Source organism: Leptodactylus fuscus, chromosome 4 (assembly GCF_031893055.1).
Source record: "Leptodactylus fuscus isolate aLepFus1 chromosome 4, aLepFus1.hap2, whole genome shotgun sequence".
Lineage (NCBI taxonomy): Eukaryota > Metazoa > Chordata > Amphibia > Anura > Leptodactylidae > Leptodactylus > Leptodactylus fuscus.
Genome location: NC_134268.1, coordinates 223,973,060 through 223,990,068, shown reverse-complemented (window position 1 = coordinate 223,990,068; position 17,009 = coordinate 223,973,060). Strand labels below are relative to the sequence as shown.

General features: G+C 47.0%; 1 protein-coding gene across 1 annotated transcript in view; it reads right to left on the bottom strand.

Annotated features, from left to right (window-relative positions):
- Positions 1-17,009, bottom strand: part of OBSCN (obscurin, cytoskeletal calmodulin and titin-interacting RhoGEF) — a gene marked incomplete at its 3' end in the record, with an annotated part of 243,727 nt that overhangs the window by 145,721 nt on the left and 80,997 nt on the right. The window contains exons 28-32 of the mRNA XM_075272031.1: positions 16,658-16,924; positions 16,136-16,402; positions 5,698-5,967; positions 910-1,176; positions 380-646 (exon numbers count right to left, since the gene is read on the bottom strand). Coding sequence (XP_075128132.1) covers positions 380-646; positions 910-1,176; positions 5,698-5,967; positions 16,136-16,402; positions 16,658-16,924 — 1,338 coding nt within the window. The remainder of the gene's footprint in view (positions 1-379; positions 647-909; positions 1,177-5,697; positions 5,968-16,135; positions 16,403-16,657; positions 16,925-17,009) is intronic.

Here is a 17,009-nt window from a genome sequence, read left to right as displayed (position 1 = left end):
AGTAGTGTATTGGCAGTGTATCTGCAGAGTATCAGTAGTGTATCAGCGGTATATCTGCAGAGTATCAGTAGTGTAACTGCAGAGTATCAGTAGTGTATTGGCAGTGTATCTGCAGAGTATCAGTAGTGTAACTGCAGAGTATCAGTAGTGTATTGGCAGTGTATCTGCAGAGTATCAGTAGTGTATTGGCAGTGTATCTGCAGAGTATCAGTAGTGTATCGGTGGTATATCTGCAGAGTATCAGTAGTGTATCAGCAGTGTATCTGCAGAGTATCAGTAGTGTATCGGTGGTATATCTGCAGAGTATCAGTAGTGTATCAGCGGTATATCTGCAGAGTATCAGTAGTGTATCGGAGTAGTATTGGAGTATCAGCAGTACCTGTGACGGTGAGCGAGGCCTTGCTTTGGGCGTCTCCGATATCACATATATAAGTGTCAGTGTCGCTCTTCTCCAGGTCGGTCACGGTCAGGCTCAGGACATTCGCCTTCTGGCTGATCTCGTACTTCTTCGATGTCTTGAGCTCAGTGATACTTTTTCTCCACTTCACGCTGGAGGGGCTCCGCTCAGTCTCACAGGTAAAGATGGCGGCTTCTCCCTCCTCGGCCTTCACATCTGAGATCTCCTTAGTGAATCGATTGGGTTTCTCTGCGGAAATAAATATGGGCAGGGGTCAAATCCTCCTCGTACTGCCAATGATCTGAGGTTGATCTTAGGCTATAGATATATATATGGTAATATCCCAGGATCCTCTAGAGACCTTGGATGATAGAAAATGAAGCCTGATGTCCACCTGCCCCCCGCACAGGACACAGGATGGCCAGGTACATACTGTCTCCGTGTCTTGTAGCGGCTGACATGATGTCTCTAGGAAGGATTTTGTTCCCCACCGCCCCTTCGTCGCTGCCTACCTGCAATCTGCACAGAAGCTTTGGTTTTAGAGATAGAAGTCTCACAGATGTATTCTCCAGAGTCTTTGGATGAAGCTTCATGAATGATGATCCAGGTTTCTGTCCCCTCCTGGCAGATTTCATACTTCTGACTTCTCTTTAACACTTTTCCATCCTTGGACCACTTGACATTTGTGTCCTCCTTGGACAGTTCACATTTTAGCACAATGTCTTCTCCAGCAATGGAAGTTTTATCTTCCAGGGGTTTGGATATGACTGCCGGCTTCTCTGCAAATACAAGACAGACAATGATGGAGAATCTACAGATATGGACCTTGGAGATAAAGCAGTCACAGATGCTTATAGGTTCTTCATACTGCATGACTGCATACTGCCAACATCACTGGCCAACATCATCACCGACCATACTACCAACATCACTGTCCAACATCACCGACATCACAAGCGACCATAACACCAACATCACTGTCCAACATCATCACCGACATCACTGGCCTGCATTCTCACCAACATCACTGTCCAACATCATCACCGACATCACTGGCCTGCATTCTCACCAACATCACTGGCCAACATCATCACCGACCATACTACCAACATCACTGTCCAACATCACCGACATCACGAGCGACCATACTACCAACATCATTGGCCAACATCATCACCGACATCACGAGCGACCATAACACCGACATCACTGGCCAACATCATCACCGACATCACGAGCGACCATAACACCGACATCACTGGCCAACATCATCACCGACATCACGAGCGACCATAACACCAACATCATTGGCCAACATCATCACCGACATCACGAGCGACCATAACACCGACATCACTGGCCAACATCATCACCGACATCACGGGCGACCATAACACCAACATCACTGGCCAATGTCATCACCGACATCACTGGCCTGCATTCTCACCAACATCACTGGCCAACATCATCACCGACATCACTGGCCTGCATTCTCACCAACATCACTGGCCAACATCATCACCGACATCACGAGCGACCATACTACCAACATCACTGGCCAACATCATCACCGACATCACTGGCCTGCATTCTCACCAACATCACGAGCGACCATACTACCAACATCACTGGCCAACATCATCACCGACATCACTGGCCTGCATTCTCACCAACATCACTGGCCAACATCATCACCGACATCACGAGCGACCATACTACCAACATCACTGGCCAACATCATCACCGACATCACTGGCCTGCATTCTCACCAACATCACTGGCCAACATCATCACCGACATCACGAGCGACCATACTACCAACATCACTGGCCAACATCATCACCGACATCACGAGCGACCATAACACCAACATCACTGGCCAACATCATCACCGACATCACGAGCGACCATAACACCAACAACACTGCCCAACATCCTCACCGACATCACTGGCCAACATCCTCACAGACATCACGAGCGACCATAACACCAACATCACTGACCAACATCATCACTGACATCACTGGTCAACCTCATCACCGACATCACTGGCCAACCTCATCACCGACATCACTGGCCAACATCATCACCGACATCATGAGCGACCATACTACTAACATCACTGCCCAACATCATCACCGATATCACGAGCGACCATAACACCAACATCACTGACCAATGTCATCACCGACATCACGAGCGACCATAACACCAACATCACTGGCCAACATCATCACCGACATCACGAGTGACCATAACACCAACATCACTGGCCAACATCATCACTGACATCATGAGCGACCATAACACCAACATCACTGGCCAATGTCATCACCGACATCACGAGTGACCATAACACCAACATCACTGGCCAACATCATCACCGACATCACGAGCGACCATAACACCAACATCACTGCCCAACATCATCACCGACATCACGGGCGACCATAACACCAACATCACAGCCCAACCTCATCACCGACATCACGAGTGACCATACTACCAACATCACTGCCCAACATCATCACCGACATCACGAGCGACCATAACACCAACATCACTGGCCAACATCATCACCGACATCACTGGCCTGCATTCTCACCAACATCACTGGCCAACATCATCACCGACATCACGAGCGACCATACTACCAACATCACTGGCCAACATCATCACCGACATCACGAGCGACCATAACACCAACATCACAGCCCAACATCATCACCGACATCACGGGCGACCATAACACCAACATCACAGCCCAACATCATCACCGACATCACTGGCCAACATCCTCACAGACATCACGAGCGACCATAACACCAACATCACTGGCCAACGTCATCACCGACATCATGAGCGACCATAACACCAACATCACTGACCAACATCATCACTGACATCACTGGTCAACCTCATCACCGACATCACTGGCCAACCTCATCACCGACATCACTGGCCAACATCATCACCGACATCATGAGCGACCATACTACTAACATCACTGCCCAACATCATCACCGATATCATGAGCGACCATAACACCAACATCACTGACCAATGTCATCACCGACATCACGAGCGACCATAACACCAACATCACTGGCCAACATCATCACCGACATCACGAGTGACCATACTACCAACATCACTGGCCAACATCATCACCGACATCACGAGCGACCATAACACCAACAACACTGCCCAACATCCTCACCGACATCACTGGCCAACATCCTCACAGACATCACGAGCGACCATAACACCAACATCACTGGCCAACGTCATCACCGACATCATGAGCGACCATAACACCAACATCACTGACCAACATCATCACTGACATCACTGGTCAACCTCATCACCGACATCACTGGCCAACCTCATCACCGACATCACTGGCCAACATCATCACCGACATCATGAGCGACCATACTACTAACATCACTGCCCAACATCATCACCGATATCACGAGTGACCATAACACCAACATCACTGACAAATGTCATCACCGACATCACGAGCGACCATAACACCAACATCACTGGCCAATGTCATCACCGACATCACGAGCGACCATAACACCAACATCACTGGCCAACATCATCACCGACATCACGAGTGACCATACTACCAACATCACTGGCCAACATCATCACTGACATCATGAGCGACCATAACACCAACATCACTGGCCAATGTCATCACCGACATCACGAGTGACCATACTACCAACATCACTGGCCAACATCATCACCGACATCACGAGCGACCATAACACCAACATCACTGCCCAACATCATCACCGACATCACGGGCGACCATAACACCAACATCACAGCCCAACCTCATCACCGACATCACGAGTGACCATACTACCAACATCACTGCCCAACATCATCACCGACATCACGAGCGACCATAACACCAACATCACTGGCCAACATCATCACCGACATCACTGGCCTGCATTCTCACCAACATCACTGGCCAACATCATCACCGACATCACGAGCGACCATACTACCAACATCACTGGCCAACATCATCACCGACATCACGAGCGACCATAACACCAACAACACTGCCCAACATCATCACCGACATCACTGGCCAACATCCTCACAGACATCACTGGCCAACCTCATCACCGACATCACTGGCCAACATCATCACCGACATCATGAGCGACCATACTACTAACATCACTGCCCAACATCATCACCGATATCACGAGCGACCATAACACCAACATCACTGACCAATGTCATCACCGACATCACGAGCGACCATAACACCAACATCACTGGCCAACATCATCACCGACATCACGAGTGACCATACTACCAACATCACTGGCCAACATCATCACCGACATCACGAGCGACCATAACACCAACAACACTGCCCAACATCCTCACCGACATCACTGGCCAACATCCTCACAGACATCACGAGCGACCATAACACCAACATCACTGGCCAACGTCATCACCGACATCATGAGCGACCATAACACCAACATCACTGACCAACATCATCACTGACATCACTGGTCAACCTCATCACCGACATCACTGGCCAACCTCATCACCGACATCACTGGCCAACATCATCACCGACATCATGAGCGACCATACTACTAACATCACTGCCCAACATCATCACCGATATCACGAGTGACCATAACACCAACATCACTGACAAATGTCATCACCGACATCACGAGCGACCATAACACCAACATCACTGGCCAACATCATCACCGACATCACGAGTGACCATACTACCAACATCACTGGCCAACATCATCACTGACATCATGAGCGACCATAACACCAACATCACTGGCCAATGTCATCACCGACATCACGAGTGACCATACTACCAACATCACTGGCCAACATCATCACTGACATCATGAGCGACCATAACACCAACATCACTGCCCAACATCATCACCGACATCACGAGTGACCATAACACCAACATCACTGCCCAACATCATCACCGACATCACGAGCGACCATAACACCAACATCACTGGCCAACATCATCACCGACATCACGAGCGACCATAACACCAACATCACAGCCCAACCTCATCATCACTGCCCAACCTCACCACGATCATCACTTCCAGACCTGAGCACCAACACCAACCTCATCAGCATCATTACTATGTCACTACTCATCTTAATCATGGCCATCACTGCCCACCGCCATCATGGCCATCTCTGCATAACATATAGCAGTAGTTATTTAGTTATTCTGGAATGGCAATAGGACTTCTTACCTTTGACGGTCAGTGTGGCTTTGGATGACAGATTGCGAGCTGTGAAGACCACATCTCCGGCGTCGCTGGCCTTTACCTCTTTGATATTTAGAAGGTATTTCCGGCCCTTGTTGGACACCTCGAACCTCTGACTGCTCTCGATGTCCTGTCCATTCACTGTCCAGGAACACTCATCAATGCTCTCGTGAGACAGGACACACTCAAAGCTGCAGCTCTCGCCTTCTTTGGCCTCTGTGCTCTTCAGACGTTTTGTGATTCCGATGTTGAGTTCTGCAGGGCAAAGGTGGAAGATTAGAATCTGAATCCTCTGATCACACAGGAATTATAAGAACGGGATCTTAGATCATATTCTGCAGGACCTTTATTAATTCATTCTAGTGCTGACTGTATAATCTGTATGTAGTGAGCTCCCCCTAGTGGTGACTGTATAATCTGTATGTAGTGAGCTCCTCCTAGTGGTGACTGTATAATCTGTATGTAGTGAGCTCCCCCTAGTGGTGACTGTATAATCTGTATGTAGTGAGCGCCTCCTAGTGGTGACTGTATAATCTGTATGTAGTGAGCTCCCCCTAGTGGTGACTGTATAATCTGTATGTAGTGAGCTCCCCCTAGTGGTGACTGTATAATCTGTATGTAGTGAGCTCCTCCTAGTGGTGACTGTATAATCTGTATGTAGTGAGCTCCTCCTAGTGGTGACTGTATAATCTGTATGTAGTGAGCTCCCCCTAGTGGTGACTGTATAATCTGTATGTAGTGAGCTCCCCCTAGTGGTGACTGTATAATCTGTATGTAGTGAGCTCCTCCTAGTGGTGACTGTATAATCTGTATGTAGTGAGCTCCCCCTAGTGGTGACTGTATAATCTGTATGTAGTGAGCTCCCCCTAGTGGTGACTGTATAATCTGTATGTAGTGAGCTCCTCCTAGTGGTGACTGTATAATCTGTATGCAGTGAGCTCCTCCTAGTGGTGACTGTATAATCTGTATGTAGTGAGCTCCCCCTAGTGGTGACTGTATAATCTGTGTGTAGTGAGCTCCCCCTAGTGGTGACTGTATAACCTGTAGGTAGTGAGCTCCCCCTAGTGCTGACTGTATAATCTGTATATAGTGAGCTCCCCCTAGTGGTGACTGTATAATCTGTATATAGTGAGCTCCCCCTAGTGGTGACTGTATAATCTGTATGTAGTGAGCTCCCCCTAGTGGTGGGTGTATAATCTGTATGTAGTGAGCTCCTCCTAGTGGTGACTGTATAATCTGTATGTAGTGAGCTCCTCCTAGTGGTGACTGTATAATCTGTATGTAGTGAGCTCCCCCTAGTGGTGACTGTATAATCTGTATGTAGTGAGCTCCCCCTAGTGGTGACTGTATAATCTGTATATAGTAAGCTCCTCCTAGTGGTGACTGTATAATCTGTATGTAGTGAGCTCCCCCTAGTGGTGACTGTATAATCTGTATGTAGTGAGCTCTTCCTAGTGGTGACTGTATAATCTGTATGTAGTGAGCTCCCCCTAGTGGTGACTGTATAATCTGTATGTAGTGAGCTCCTCCTAGTGGTGACTGTATAATCTGTATGTAGTGAGCTCCTCCTAGTGGTGACTGTATAATCTGTATGTAGTGAGCTCCCCCTAGTGGTGACTGTATAATCTGTGTGTAGTGAGCTCCCCCTAGTGGTGACTGTATAATCTGTATGTAGTGAGCTCCCCCTAGTGGTGACTGTATAACCTGTATGTAGTGAGCTCCTCCTAGTGGTGACTGTATATTCTGTATGTAGTGAGCTCCCCCTAGTGGTGACTGTATAATCTGTATGTAGTGAGCTCCCCTAGTGGTGACTGTATATACTGTATGTAGTGAGCTCCCCATAGTGGTGACTGTATAATCTGTATGTAGTGAGCTCCCCCTAGTGGTGACTGTATAATCTGTATGTAGTGAGCTCCTCCTAGTTGTGACTGTATAATCTGTATGTAGTGAGCTCCCCCTAGTGGTGACTGTATAATCTGTATGTAGTGAGCTCCCCCTAGTGGTGACTGTATATTCTGTATGTAGTGAGCTGCCCCTAGTGGTGACTGTATAATCTGTATGTAGTGAGCTCCCCCTAGTGGTGACTGTATAATCTGTATGTAGTGAGCTCCTCCTAGTTGTGACTGTATAATCTGTATGTAGTGAGCTCCCCCTAGTGGTGACTGTATAATCTGTATGTAGTGAGCTCCCCCTAGTGGTGACTGTATATTCTGTATGTAGTGAGCTGCCCCTAGTGGTGACTGTATAATCTGTATGTAGTGAGCTCCTCCTAGTGGTGACTGTATAATCTGTATGTAGTGAGCTCCTCCTAGTGGTGACTGTATAATCTGTATGTAGTGAGCTCCCCCTAGTGGTGACTGTATAATCTGTATGTAGTGAGCTCCCCCTAGTGGTGACTGTATAATCTGTATGTAGTGAGCTCCTCCTAGTGGTGACTGTATAATCTGTATGTAGTGAGCTCCTCCTAGTGGTGACTGTATAATCTGTATGTAGTGAGCTCCCCCTAGTGGTGACTGTATAATCTGTGTGTAGTGAGCTCCCCCTAGTGGTGACTGTATAACCTGTAGGTAGTGAGCTCCCCCTAGTGCTGACTGTATAATCTGTATATAGTGAGCTCCCCCTAGTGGTGACTGTATAATCTGTATATAGTGAGCTCCCCCTAGTGGTGACTGTATAATCTGTATGTAGTGAGCTCCCCCTAGTGGTGGGTGTATAATCTGTATGTAGTGAGCTCCTCCTAGTGGTGACTGTATAATCTGTATGTAGTGAGCTCCCCCTAGTGGTGACTGTATAATCTGTATGTAGTGAGCTCCCCCTAGTGGTGGGTGTATAATCTGTATGTAGTGAGCTCCTCCTAGTGGTGACTGTATAATCTGTATGTAGTGAGCTCCCCCTAGTGGTGACTGTATAATCTGTATGTAGTGAGCTCCCCCTAGTGGTGACTGTATAATCTGTATATAGTAAGCTCCTCCTAGTGGTGACTGTATAATCTGTATGTAGTGAGCTCCCCCTAGTGGTGACTGTATAATCTGTATGTAGTGAGCTCTTCCTAGTGGTGACTGTATAATCTGTATGTAGTGAGCTCCCCCTAGTGGTGACTGTATAATCTGTATGTAGTGAGCTCCTCCTAGTGGTGACTGTATAATCTGTATGTAGTGAGCTCCTCCTAGTGGTGACTGTATAATCTGTATGTAGTGAGCTCCCCCTAGTGGTGACTGTATAATCTGTGTGTAGTGAGCTCCCCCTAGTGGTGACTGTATAATCTGTATGTAGTGAGCTCCCCCTAGTGGTGACTGTATAACCTGTATGTAGTGAGCTCCTCCTAGTGGTGACTGTATATTCTGTATGTAGTGAGCTCCCCCTAGTGGTGACTGTATAATCTGTATGTAGTGAGCTCCCCTAGTGGTGACTGTATATACTGTATGTAGTGAGCTCCCCCTAGTGGTGACTGTATAATCTGTATGTAGTGAGCTCCCCCTAGTGGTGACTGTATAATCTGTATGTAGTGAGCTCCTCCTAGTTGTGACTGTATAATCTGTATGTAGTGAGCTCCCCCTAGTGGTGACTGTATAATCTGTATGTAGTGAGCTCCCCCTAGTGGTGACTGTATATTCTGTATGTAGTGAGCTGCCCCTAGTGGTGACTGTATAATCTGTATGTAGTGAGCTCCCCCTAGTGGTGACTGTATAATCTGTATGTAGTGAGCTCCTCCTAGTGGTGACTGTATAATCTGTATGTAGTGAGCTCCCCCTAGTGGTGACTGTATAATCTGTATGTCGTGAGCTCCCTCTAGTGGTGACTGTATAATCTGTGTGTAGTGAGCTCCTCCTAGTGGTGACTGTATAATCTGTATGTAGTGAGCTCCCCCTAGTGGTGACTGTATAATCTGTATGTAGTGAGCTCCTCCTAGTGGTGACTGTATAATCTGTATGTAGTGAGCTCCCCCTAGTGGTGACTGTATAATCTGTATGTAGTGAGCTCCCCCTAGTGGTGACTGTATAATCTGTATGTAGTGAGCTCCCCCTAGTGGTGACTGTATAATCTGTATGTAGTGAGCTCCCCCTAGTGGTGACTGTATAATCTGTATGTAGTGAGCTCCCCCTAGTGGTGACTGTATAATCTGTATGTAGTGAGCTCCTCCTAGTGGTGACTGTATAATCTGTATGTAGTGAGCTCCCTCTAGTGGTGACTGTATAATCTGTATGTAGTGAGCTCCCTCTAGTGGTGACTGTATAATCTGTATGTAGTGAGCTCCCCCTAGTGGTGACTGTATAATCTGTATGTAGTGAGCTCCCCCTAGTGGTGACTGTATAATCTGTATGTAGTGAGCTCCTCCTAGTGGTGACTGTATAATTTGTATGTAGTGAGCTCCCCCTAGTGATGACTGTAATCTGTATGTAGTGAGCTCCCTCTAGTGGTGACTGTATAATTTGTATGTAGTGAGCTCCTCCTAGTGATGACTGTATAATCTGTATGTAGTGAGCTCCCTCTAGTGGTGACTGTATAATCTGTATGTAGTGAGCTCTCCCTAGTGGTGACTGTATAATCTGTATGTAGTGAGCTCCCTCTAGTGGTGACTGTATAATCTGTATGTAGTGAGTTCCTCCTAGTGGTGACTGTATAATCTGTATGTACTGAGCTCCCTCTAGTGGTGACTGTATAATCTGTGTGTAGTGAGCTCCCCCTAGTGGTGACTGTATAATCTGTATGTAGTGAGCTCCCCCTAGTGGTGACTGTATAATCTGTATGTAGTGAGCTCCTCCTAGTAGTGACTGTATAATCTGTATGTACTGAGCTCCCCCTAGTGGTGACTGTATAATCTGTATGTAGTGAGCTCCCTCTAGTGGTGACTGTATAATATGTATGTAGTGAGCTCCCCCTAGTGGTGACAGTATAATCTGTATGTAGTGAGCTCCCCCTAGTGGTGACTGTATAATCTGTATGTAGTGAGTTCCTCCTAGTGGTGACTGTATAATCTGTATGTAGTGAGCTCCCCCTAGTGGTGACTGTATAATCTGTATGTAGTGAGCTCCTCCTAGTGGTAGCTGTATAATCTGTATGTAGTGAGCTCCTCCTAGTGGTGACTGTATAATCTGTATGTAGTGAGCTCCTCCTAGTGGTGACTGTATAATCTGTATGTAGTGAGCTCCCCCTAGTGGTGACTGTATAATCTGTATGTAGTGAGCTCCCCTAGTGGTGACTGTATAATCTGTATGTAGTGAGCTCCCCTAGTGGTGACTGTATAATCTGTATGTAGTGAGCTCCCCCTAGTGGTGACTTTATAATCTGTATGTAGTGAGCTCCCTCTAGTGGTGACTGTATAATCTGTATGTAGTGAGCTCCTCCTAGTGGTGACTGTATAATCTGTATGTAGTGAGCTCCTCCTAGTGGTGACTGTATAATCTGTATGTAGTGAGCTCCATCTAGTGGTGACTGTATAATCTGTATGTAGTGAGCTCCCCCTAGTGGTGACTGTATATTCTGTATGTAGTGAGCTGCCCCTAGTGGTGACTGTATAATCTGTATGTAGTGAGCTCCTCCTAGTGGTGACTGTATAATCTGTATGTAGTGAGCTCCATCTAGTGGTGACTGTATAATCTGTATGTAGTGAGCTCCTCCTAGTGGTGACTGTATAATCTGTATGTAGTGAGCTCCTCCTAGTGGTGACTGTATAATCTGTATGTCGTGAGCTCCTCCTAGTGGTGACTGTATAATCTGTATGTAGTGAGCTCCTCCTAGTGGTGACTGTATAATCTGTATGTAGTGAGCTCCCTCCTAGTGGTGACTGTATAATCTGTATGTAGTGAGCTCCCCCTAGTGGTGACTGTATAATCTGTATGTAGTGAGCTCCCCCTAGTGGTGACTGTATATTCTGTATGTAGTGAGCTGCCCCTAGTGGTGACTGTATAATCTGTATGTAGTGAGCTCCCCCTAGTGGTGACTGTATAATCTGTATGTAGTGAGCTCCTCCTAGTGGTGACTGTATAATCTGTATGTAGTGAGCTCTTCCTAGTGGTGACTGTATAATCTGTATGTAGTGAGCTCCCCCTAGTGGTGACTGTATAATCTGTATGTAGTGAGCTCCCCCTAGTGGTGACTGTATAATCTGTATGTCGTGAGCTCTTCCTAGTGGTGACTGTATAATCTGTATGTAATGAGCTCCTCCTAGTGGTGACTGTATAATCTGTATGTAGTGAGCTCTTCCTAGTGGTGACTGTATAATCTGTATGTAATGAGCTCCTCCTAGTGGTGACTGTATAATCTGTATGTAGTGAGCTCTTCCTAGTGGTGACTGTATAATCTGTATGTAGTGAGCTCCCCCTAGTGGTGACTGTATAATCTGTATGTCGTGAGCTCCCTCTAGTGGTGACTGTATAATCTGTGTGTAGTGAGCTCCTCCTAGTGGTGACTGTATAATCTGTATGTAGTGAGCTCCCCCTAGTGGTGACTGTATAATCTGTATGTAGTGAGCTCCCCCTAGTGGTGACTGTATAATCTGTAGGTAGTGAGCTCCCCCTAGTGGTGACTGTATAATCTGTATGTAGTGAGCTCCCCCTAGTGGTGACTGTATAATCTGTATGTAGTGAGCTCCCCCTAGTGGTGACTGTATAATCTGTATGTCGTGAGCTCCTCCTAGTGGTGACTGTATAATCTGTATGTAGTGAGCTCCCCCTAGTGGTGACTGTATAATCTGTATGTAGTGAGCTGCCCCTAGTGGTGACTGTATAATCTGTATGTAGTGAGCTCCCCTAGTGGTGACTGTATAATCTGTATGTAGTGAGCTCCTCCTAGTGGTGACTGTATAATCTGTATGTAGTGAGCTCCTCCTAGTGGTGACTGTATAATCTGTATGTAGTGAGCTCCCCCTAGTGGTGACTGTATAATCTGTATGTAGTGAGCTCCCCCTAGTGGTGACTGTATATTCTGTATGTAGTGAGCTGCCCCTAGTGGTGACTGTATAATCTGTATGTAGTGAGCTCCCCCTAGTGGTGACTGTATAATCTGTATGTAGTGAGCTCCCCCTAGTGGTGACTGTATAATCTGTATGTAGTGAGCTCCCCCTAGTGGTGACTGTATAATCTGTATGTAGTGAGCTCCCCCTAGTGGTGACTGTATAATCTGTATGTAGTGAGCTCCTCCTAGTGGTGACTGTATAATCTGTATGTAGTGAGCTCCCCCTAGTGGTGACTGTATAATCTGTATGTCGTGAGCTCTTCCTAGTGGTGACTGTATAATCTGTATGTAATGAGCTCCTCCTAGTGGTGACTGTATAATCTGTATGTAGTGAGCTCTTCCTAGTGGTGACTGTATAATCTGTATGTAATGAGCTCCTCCTAGTGGTGACTGTATAATCTGTATGTAGTGAGCTCTTCCTAGTGGTGACTGTATAATCTGTATGTAGTGAGCTCCCCCTAGTGGTGACTGTATAATCTGTATGTCGTGAGCTCCCTCTAGTGGTGACTGTATAATCTGTGTGTAGTGAGCTCCTCCTAGTGGTGACTGTATAATCTGTATGTAGTGAGCTCCCCCTAGTGGTGACTGTATAATCTGTATGTAGTGAGCTCCCCCTAGTGGTGACTGTATAATCTGTATGTAGTGAGCTCCCCCTAGTGGTGACTGTATAATCTGTATGTAGTGAGCTCCCCCTAGTGGTGACTGTATAATCTGTATGTAGTGAGCTCCCCCTAGTGGTGACTGTATAATCTGTATGTAGTGAGCTCCCCCTAGTGGTGACTGTATAATCTGTATGTAGTAAGCTCCTCCTAGTGGTGACTGTATAATCTGTAGGTAGTGAGCTCCCCCTAGTGGTGACTGTATAATCTGTATGTCGTGAGCTCCTCCTAGTGGTGACTGTATAATCTGTATGTAGTGAGCTCCCCCTAGTGGTGACTGTATAATCTGTATGTAGTGAGCTGCCCCTAGTGGTGACTGTATAATCTGTATGTAGTGAGCTCCCCTAGTGGTGACTGTATAATCTGTATGTAGTGAGCTCCTCCTAGTGGTGACTGTATAATCTGTATGTAGTGAGCTCCTCCTAGTGGTGACTGTATAATCTGTATGTAGTGAGCTCCCCCTAGTGGTGACTGTATATTCTGTATGTAGTGAGCTGCCCCTAGTGGTGACTGTATAATCTGTATGTAGTGAGCTCCCCCTAGTGGTGACTGTATAATCTGTATGTAGTGAGCTCCCCCTAGTGGTGACTGTATAATCTGTATGTAGTGAGCTCCCCCTAGTGGTGACTGTATAATCTGTATGTAGTGAGCTCCCCCTAGTGGTGACTGTATAATCTGTATGTAGTGAGCTCCCCCTAGTGGTGACTGTATAATCTGTATGTAGTGAGCTCCCCCTAGTGGTGACTGTATAATCTGTATGTAGTGAGCTCCCCCTAGTGGTGACTGTATAATCTGTATGTAGTGAGCTCCCCCTAGTGGTGACTGTATAATCTGTATGTAGTGAGCTCCTCCTAGTGGTGACTGTATAATCTGTATGTAGTGAGCTCCCCCTAGTGGTGACTGTATAATCTGTATGTCGTGAGCTCCCTCTAGTGGTGACTGTATAATCTGTGTGTAGTGAGCTCCTCCTAGTGGTGACTGTATAATCTGTATGTAGTGAGCTCCCCCTAGTGGTGACTGTATAATCTGTATGTAGTGAGCTCCCCCTAGTGGTGACTGTATAATCTGTATGTAGTGAGCTCCCCCTAGTGGTGACTGTATAATCTGTATATAGTAAGCTCCTCCTAGTGGTGACTGTATAATCTGTAGGTAGTGAGCTCCCCCTAGTGGTGACTGTATAATCTGTATGTAGTGAGCTCCTCCTAGTGGTGACTGTATAATCTGTATGTAGTGAGCTCCCTCTAGTAGTGACTGTATAATCTGTATGTAGTGAGCTCCTCCTAGTGGTGACTGTATAATCTGTATGTAGTGAGCTCCCCCTAGTGGTGACTGTATAATCTGTATGTAGTGAGCTCCCTCTAGTGGTGACTGTATAATCTGTATGTCGTGAGCTCCTCCTAGTGGTGACTGTATAATCTGTATGTAGTGAGCTCCCCCTAGTGGTGATTGTATAATCTGTATGTAGTGAGCTCCTCCTAGTGGTGACTGTATAATCTGTATGTAGAGAGCTCCCCCTAGTGGTGACTGTATAATCTGTATGTCGTGAGCTCCCTCTAGTGGTGACTGTATAATCTGTATGTAGTGAGCTCCCCCTAGTGGTGACTGTATAATCTGTATGTAGTGAGCTCCTTCTAGTGGTGACTGTATAATCTGTATGTAGTGAGCTCCTCCTAGTGGTGACTGTATAATCTGTATGTAGTGAGCTCCCTCTAGTGGTGACTGTATAATCTGTATGTAGTGAGCTCCCCCTAGTGGTGACTGTATAATCTGTATGTAGTGAGCTCCCCCTAGTGGTGACTGTATAATCTGTATGTAGTGAGCTCCCCCTAGTGGTGACTGTATAATCTGTATGTAGTGAGCTCCCCCTAGTGGTGACTGTATAATCTGTGTGTAGTGAGCTCCCCCTAGTGGTGACTGTATAATCTGTATGTAGTGAGCTTCCCCTAGTGGTGACTGTATAATCTGTATGTAGTGAGCTCCCCCTAGTGGTGACTGTATAATCTGTATGTAGTGAGCTCCTCCTAGTGATGACTGTATAATCTGTATATAGTGAGCTCCCTCTAGTGGTGACTGTATAATCTGTATGTAGTGAGCTCCCCCTAGTGGTGACTGTATAATCTGTATGTAGTGAGCTCCCCCTAGTGGTGACTGTATAATCTGTATGTAGTGAGCTCCCCCTAGTGGTGACTGTATAATCTGTATGTAGTGAGCTCCCCCTAGTGGTGACTGTATAATCTGTATGTAGTGAGCTCCCCCTAGTGGTGACTGTATAATCTGTATGTAGTGAGCTCCCCCTAGTGGTGACTGTATAATCTGTATGTAGTGAGCTCCCCCTAGTGGTGACTGTATAATCTGTATGTAGTGAGCGCCTCCTAGTGGTGACTGTATAATCTGTATGTAGTGAGCGCCCCCTAGTGGTGACTGTATAATCTGTATGTAGTGAGCTCCTCCTAGTGGTGACTGTATAATCTGTGTGTAGTGAGCTCCCTCTAGTGGTGACTGTATAATCTGTATGTAGTGAGCTCCCCTAGTAGTGACTGTATAATCTGTATGTAGTGAGCTCCCTCTAGTGGTGACTGTATAATCTGTATGTAGTGAGCTCCCCCTAGTGGTGACTGTATAATCTGTATGTAGTGAGCTCCCCCTAGTGGTGACTGTATAATCTGTATGTAGTGAGCTCCCCCTAGTGGTGACTGTATAATCTGTATGTAGTGAGCTCCCCCTAGTGGATGATACACCCATTCAGTGATCTATCCCCTCCCCTATCTACCTGTCTCCCACCCACCATTGCTGATACCTATATAACATACCTTGAACACCAACTTTGGACTTGGCCACATCCGTGCCGATGTCGCAGGTGTAGAGCCCGGCGTCGGCCTTGTTCAGGTTGTGGATGGTGAGGGAGACGGTTTTTCCCGCCTGGACCTGCTGATATTTGTCTCCATTGGGCAGAACTTGGTCGTTCTTCTTCCAGACGGCGGTGACTTTGGGTTTGGAGACCTCGCACTTTAGGGTGACCATCCCCCGCTCCTCTCCAACTGCATCATCCAAAGACTTCATAAACACTGCAGGCTTCTCTACAAGGACAGAGCACACCTCATTGTCTTATAGTACAGGCTGAGACCCTGCCGTGGGCCTATGACAACACTTCCTGACAGTCACTCGTATCACCATGCAGGATGTACAGAAGATTCTCTTATTCTGGCCTCTGACAATCCCGAAATCCCACTGACCTGGCAGCCGACCACCCCAAAAGCCCTGGTGGCATCTGGTCTGGAGGTTCCACTACTAGGACAAGCTGCAGAAGTTCCTGTCCGTTCCTTGGCACTTACCTTTGACCTTCAGCTCTGCGCTGAGCGTCAGTTTCTGGCTCTTGAGGCTGACGGTCCCGGAGTCCTGGGCGGCCACCTGCTTCAGGGTCAGGGTGTGGCAGGCGCCCATCTTCTTGATGTCGTTGTAGTTGTTTGTGTAGAGCAGGGTGTCATTCAGGAACCATTCCACCTCCTCGTCCTCATGGGACAGCTCGCAGGAGAAGACGGCACAGCTCTCCTCCTCCACCTCCACATTCACCAAAGGCTTCAGCACCTTGACGTCCCGAGCTGGAGGACAGGGGGTAAATAATGATGTGACTGGTGACCCCCGCAGGGCTCTCGTCTCACCTCCTCCTCCTTATCATCATCATCA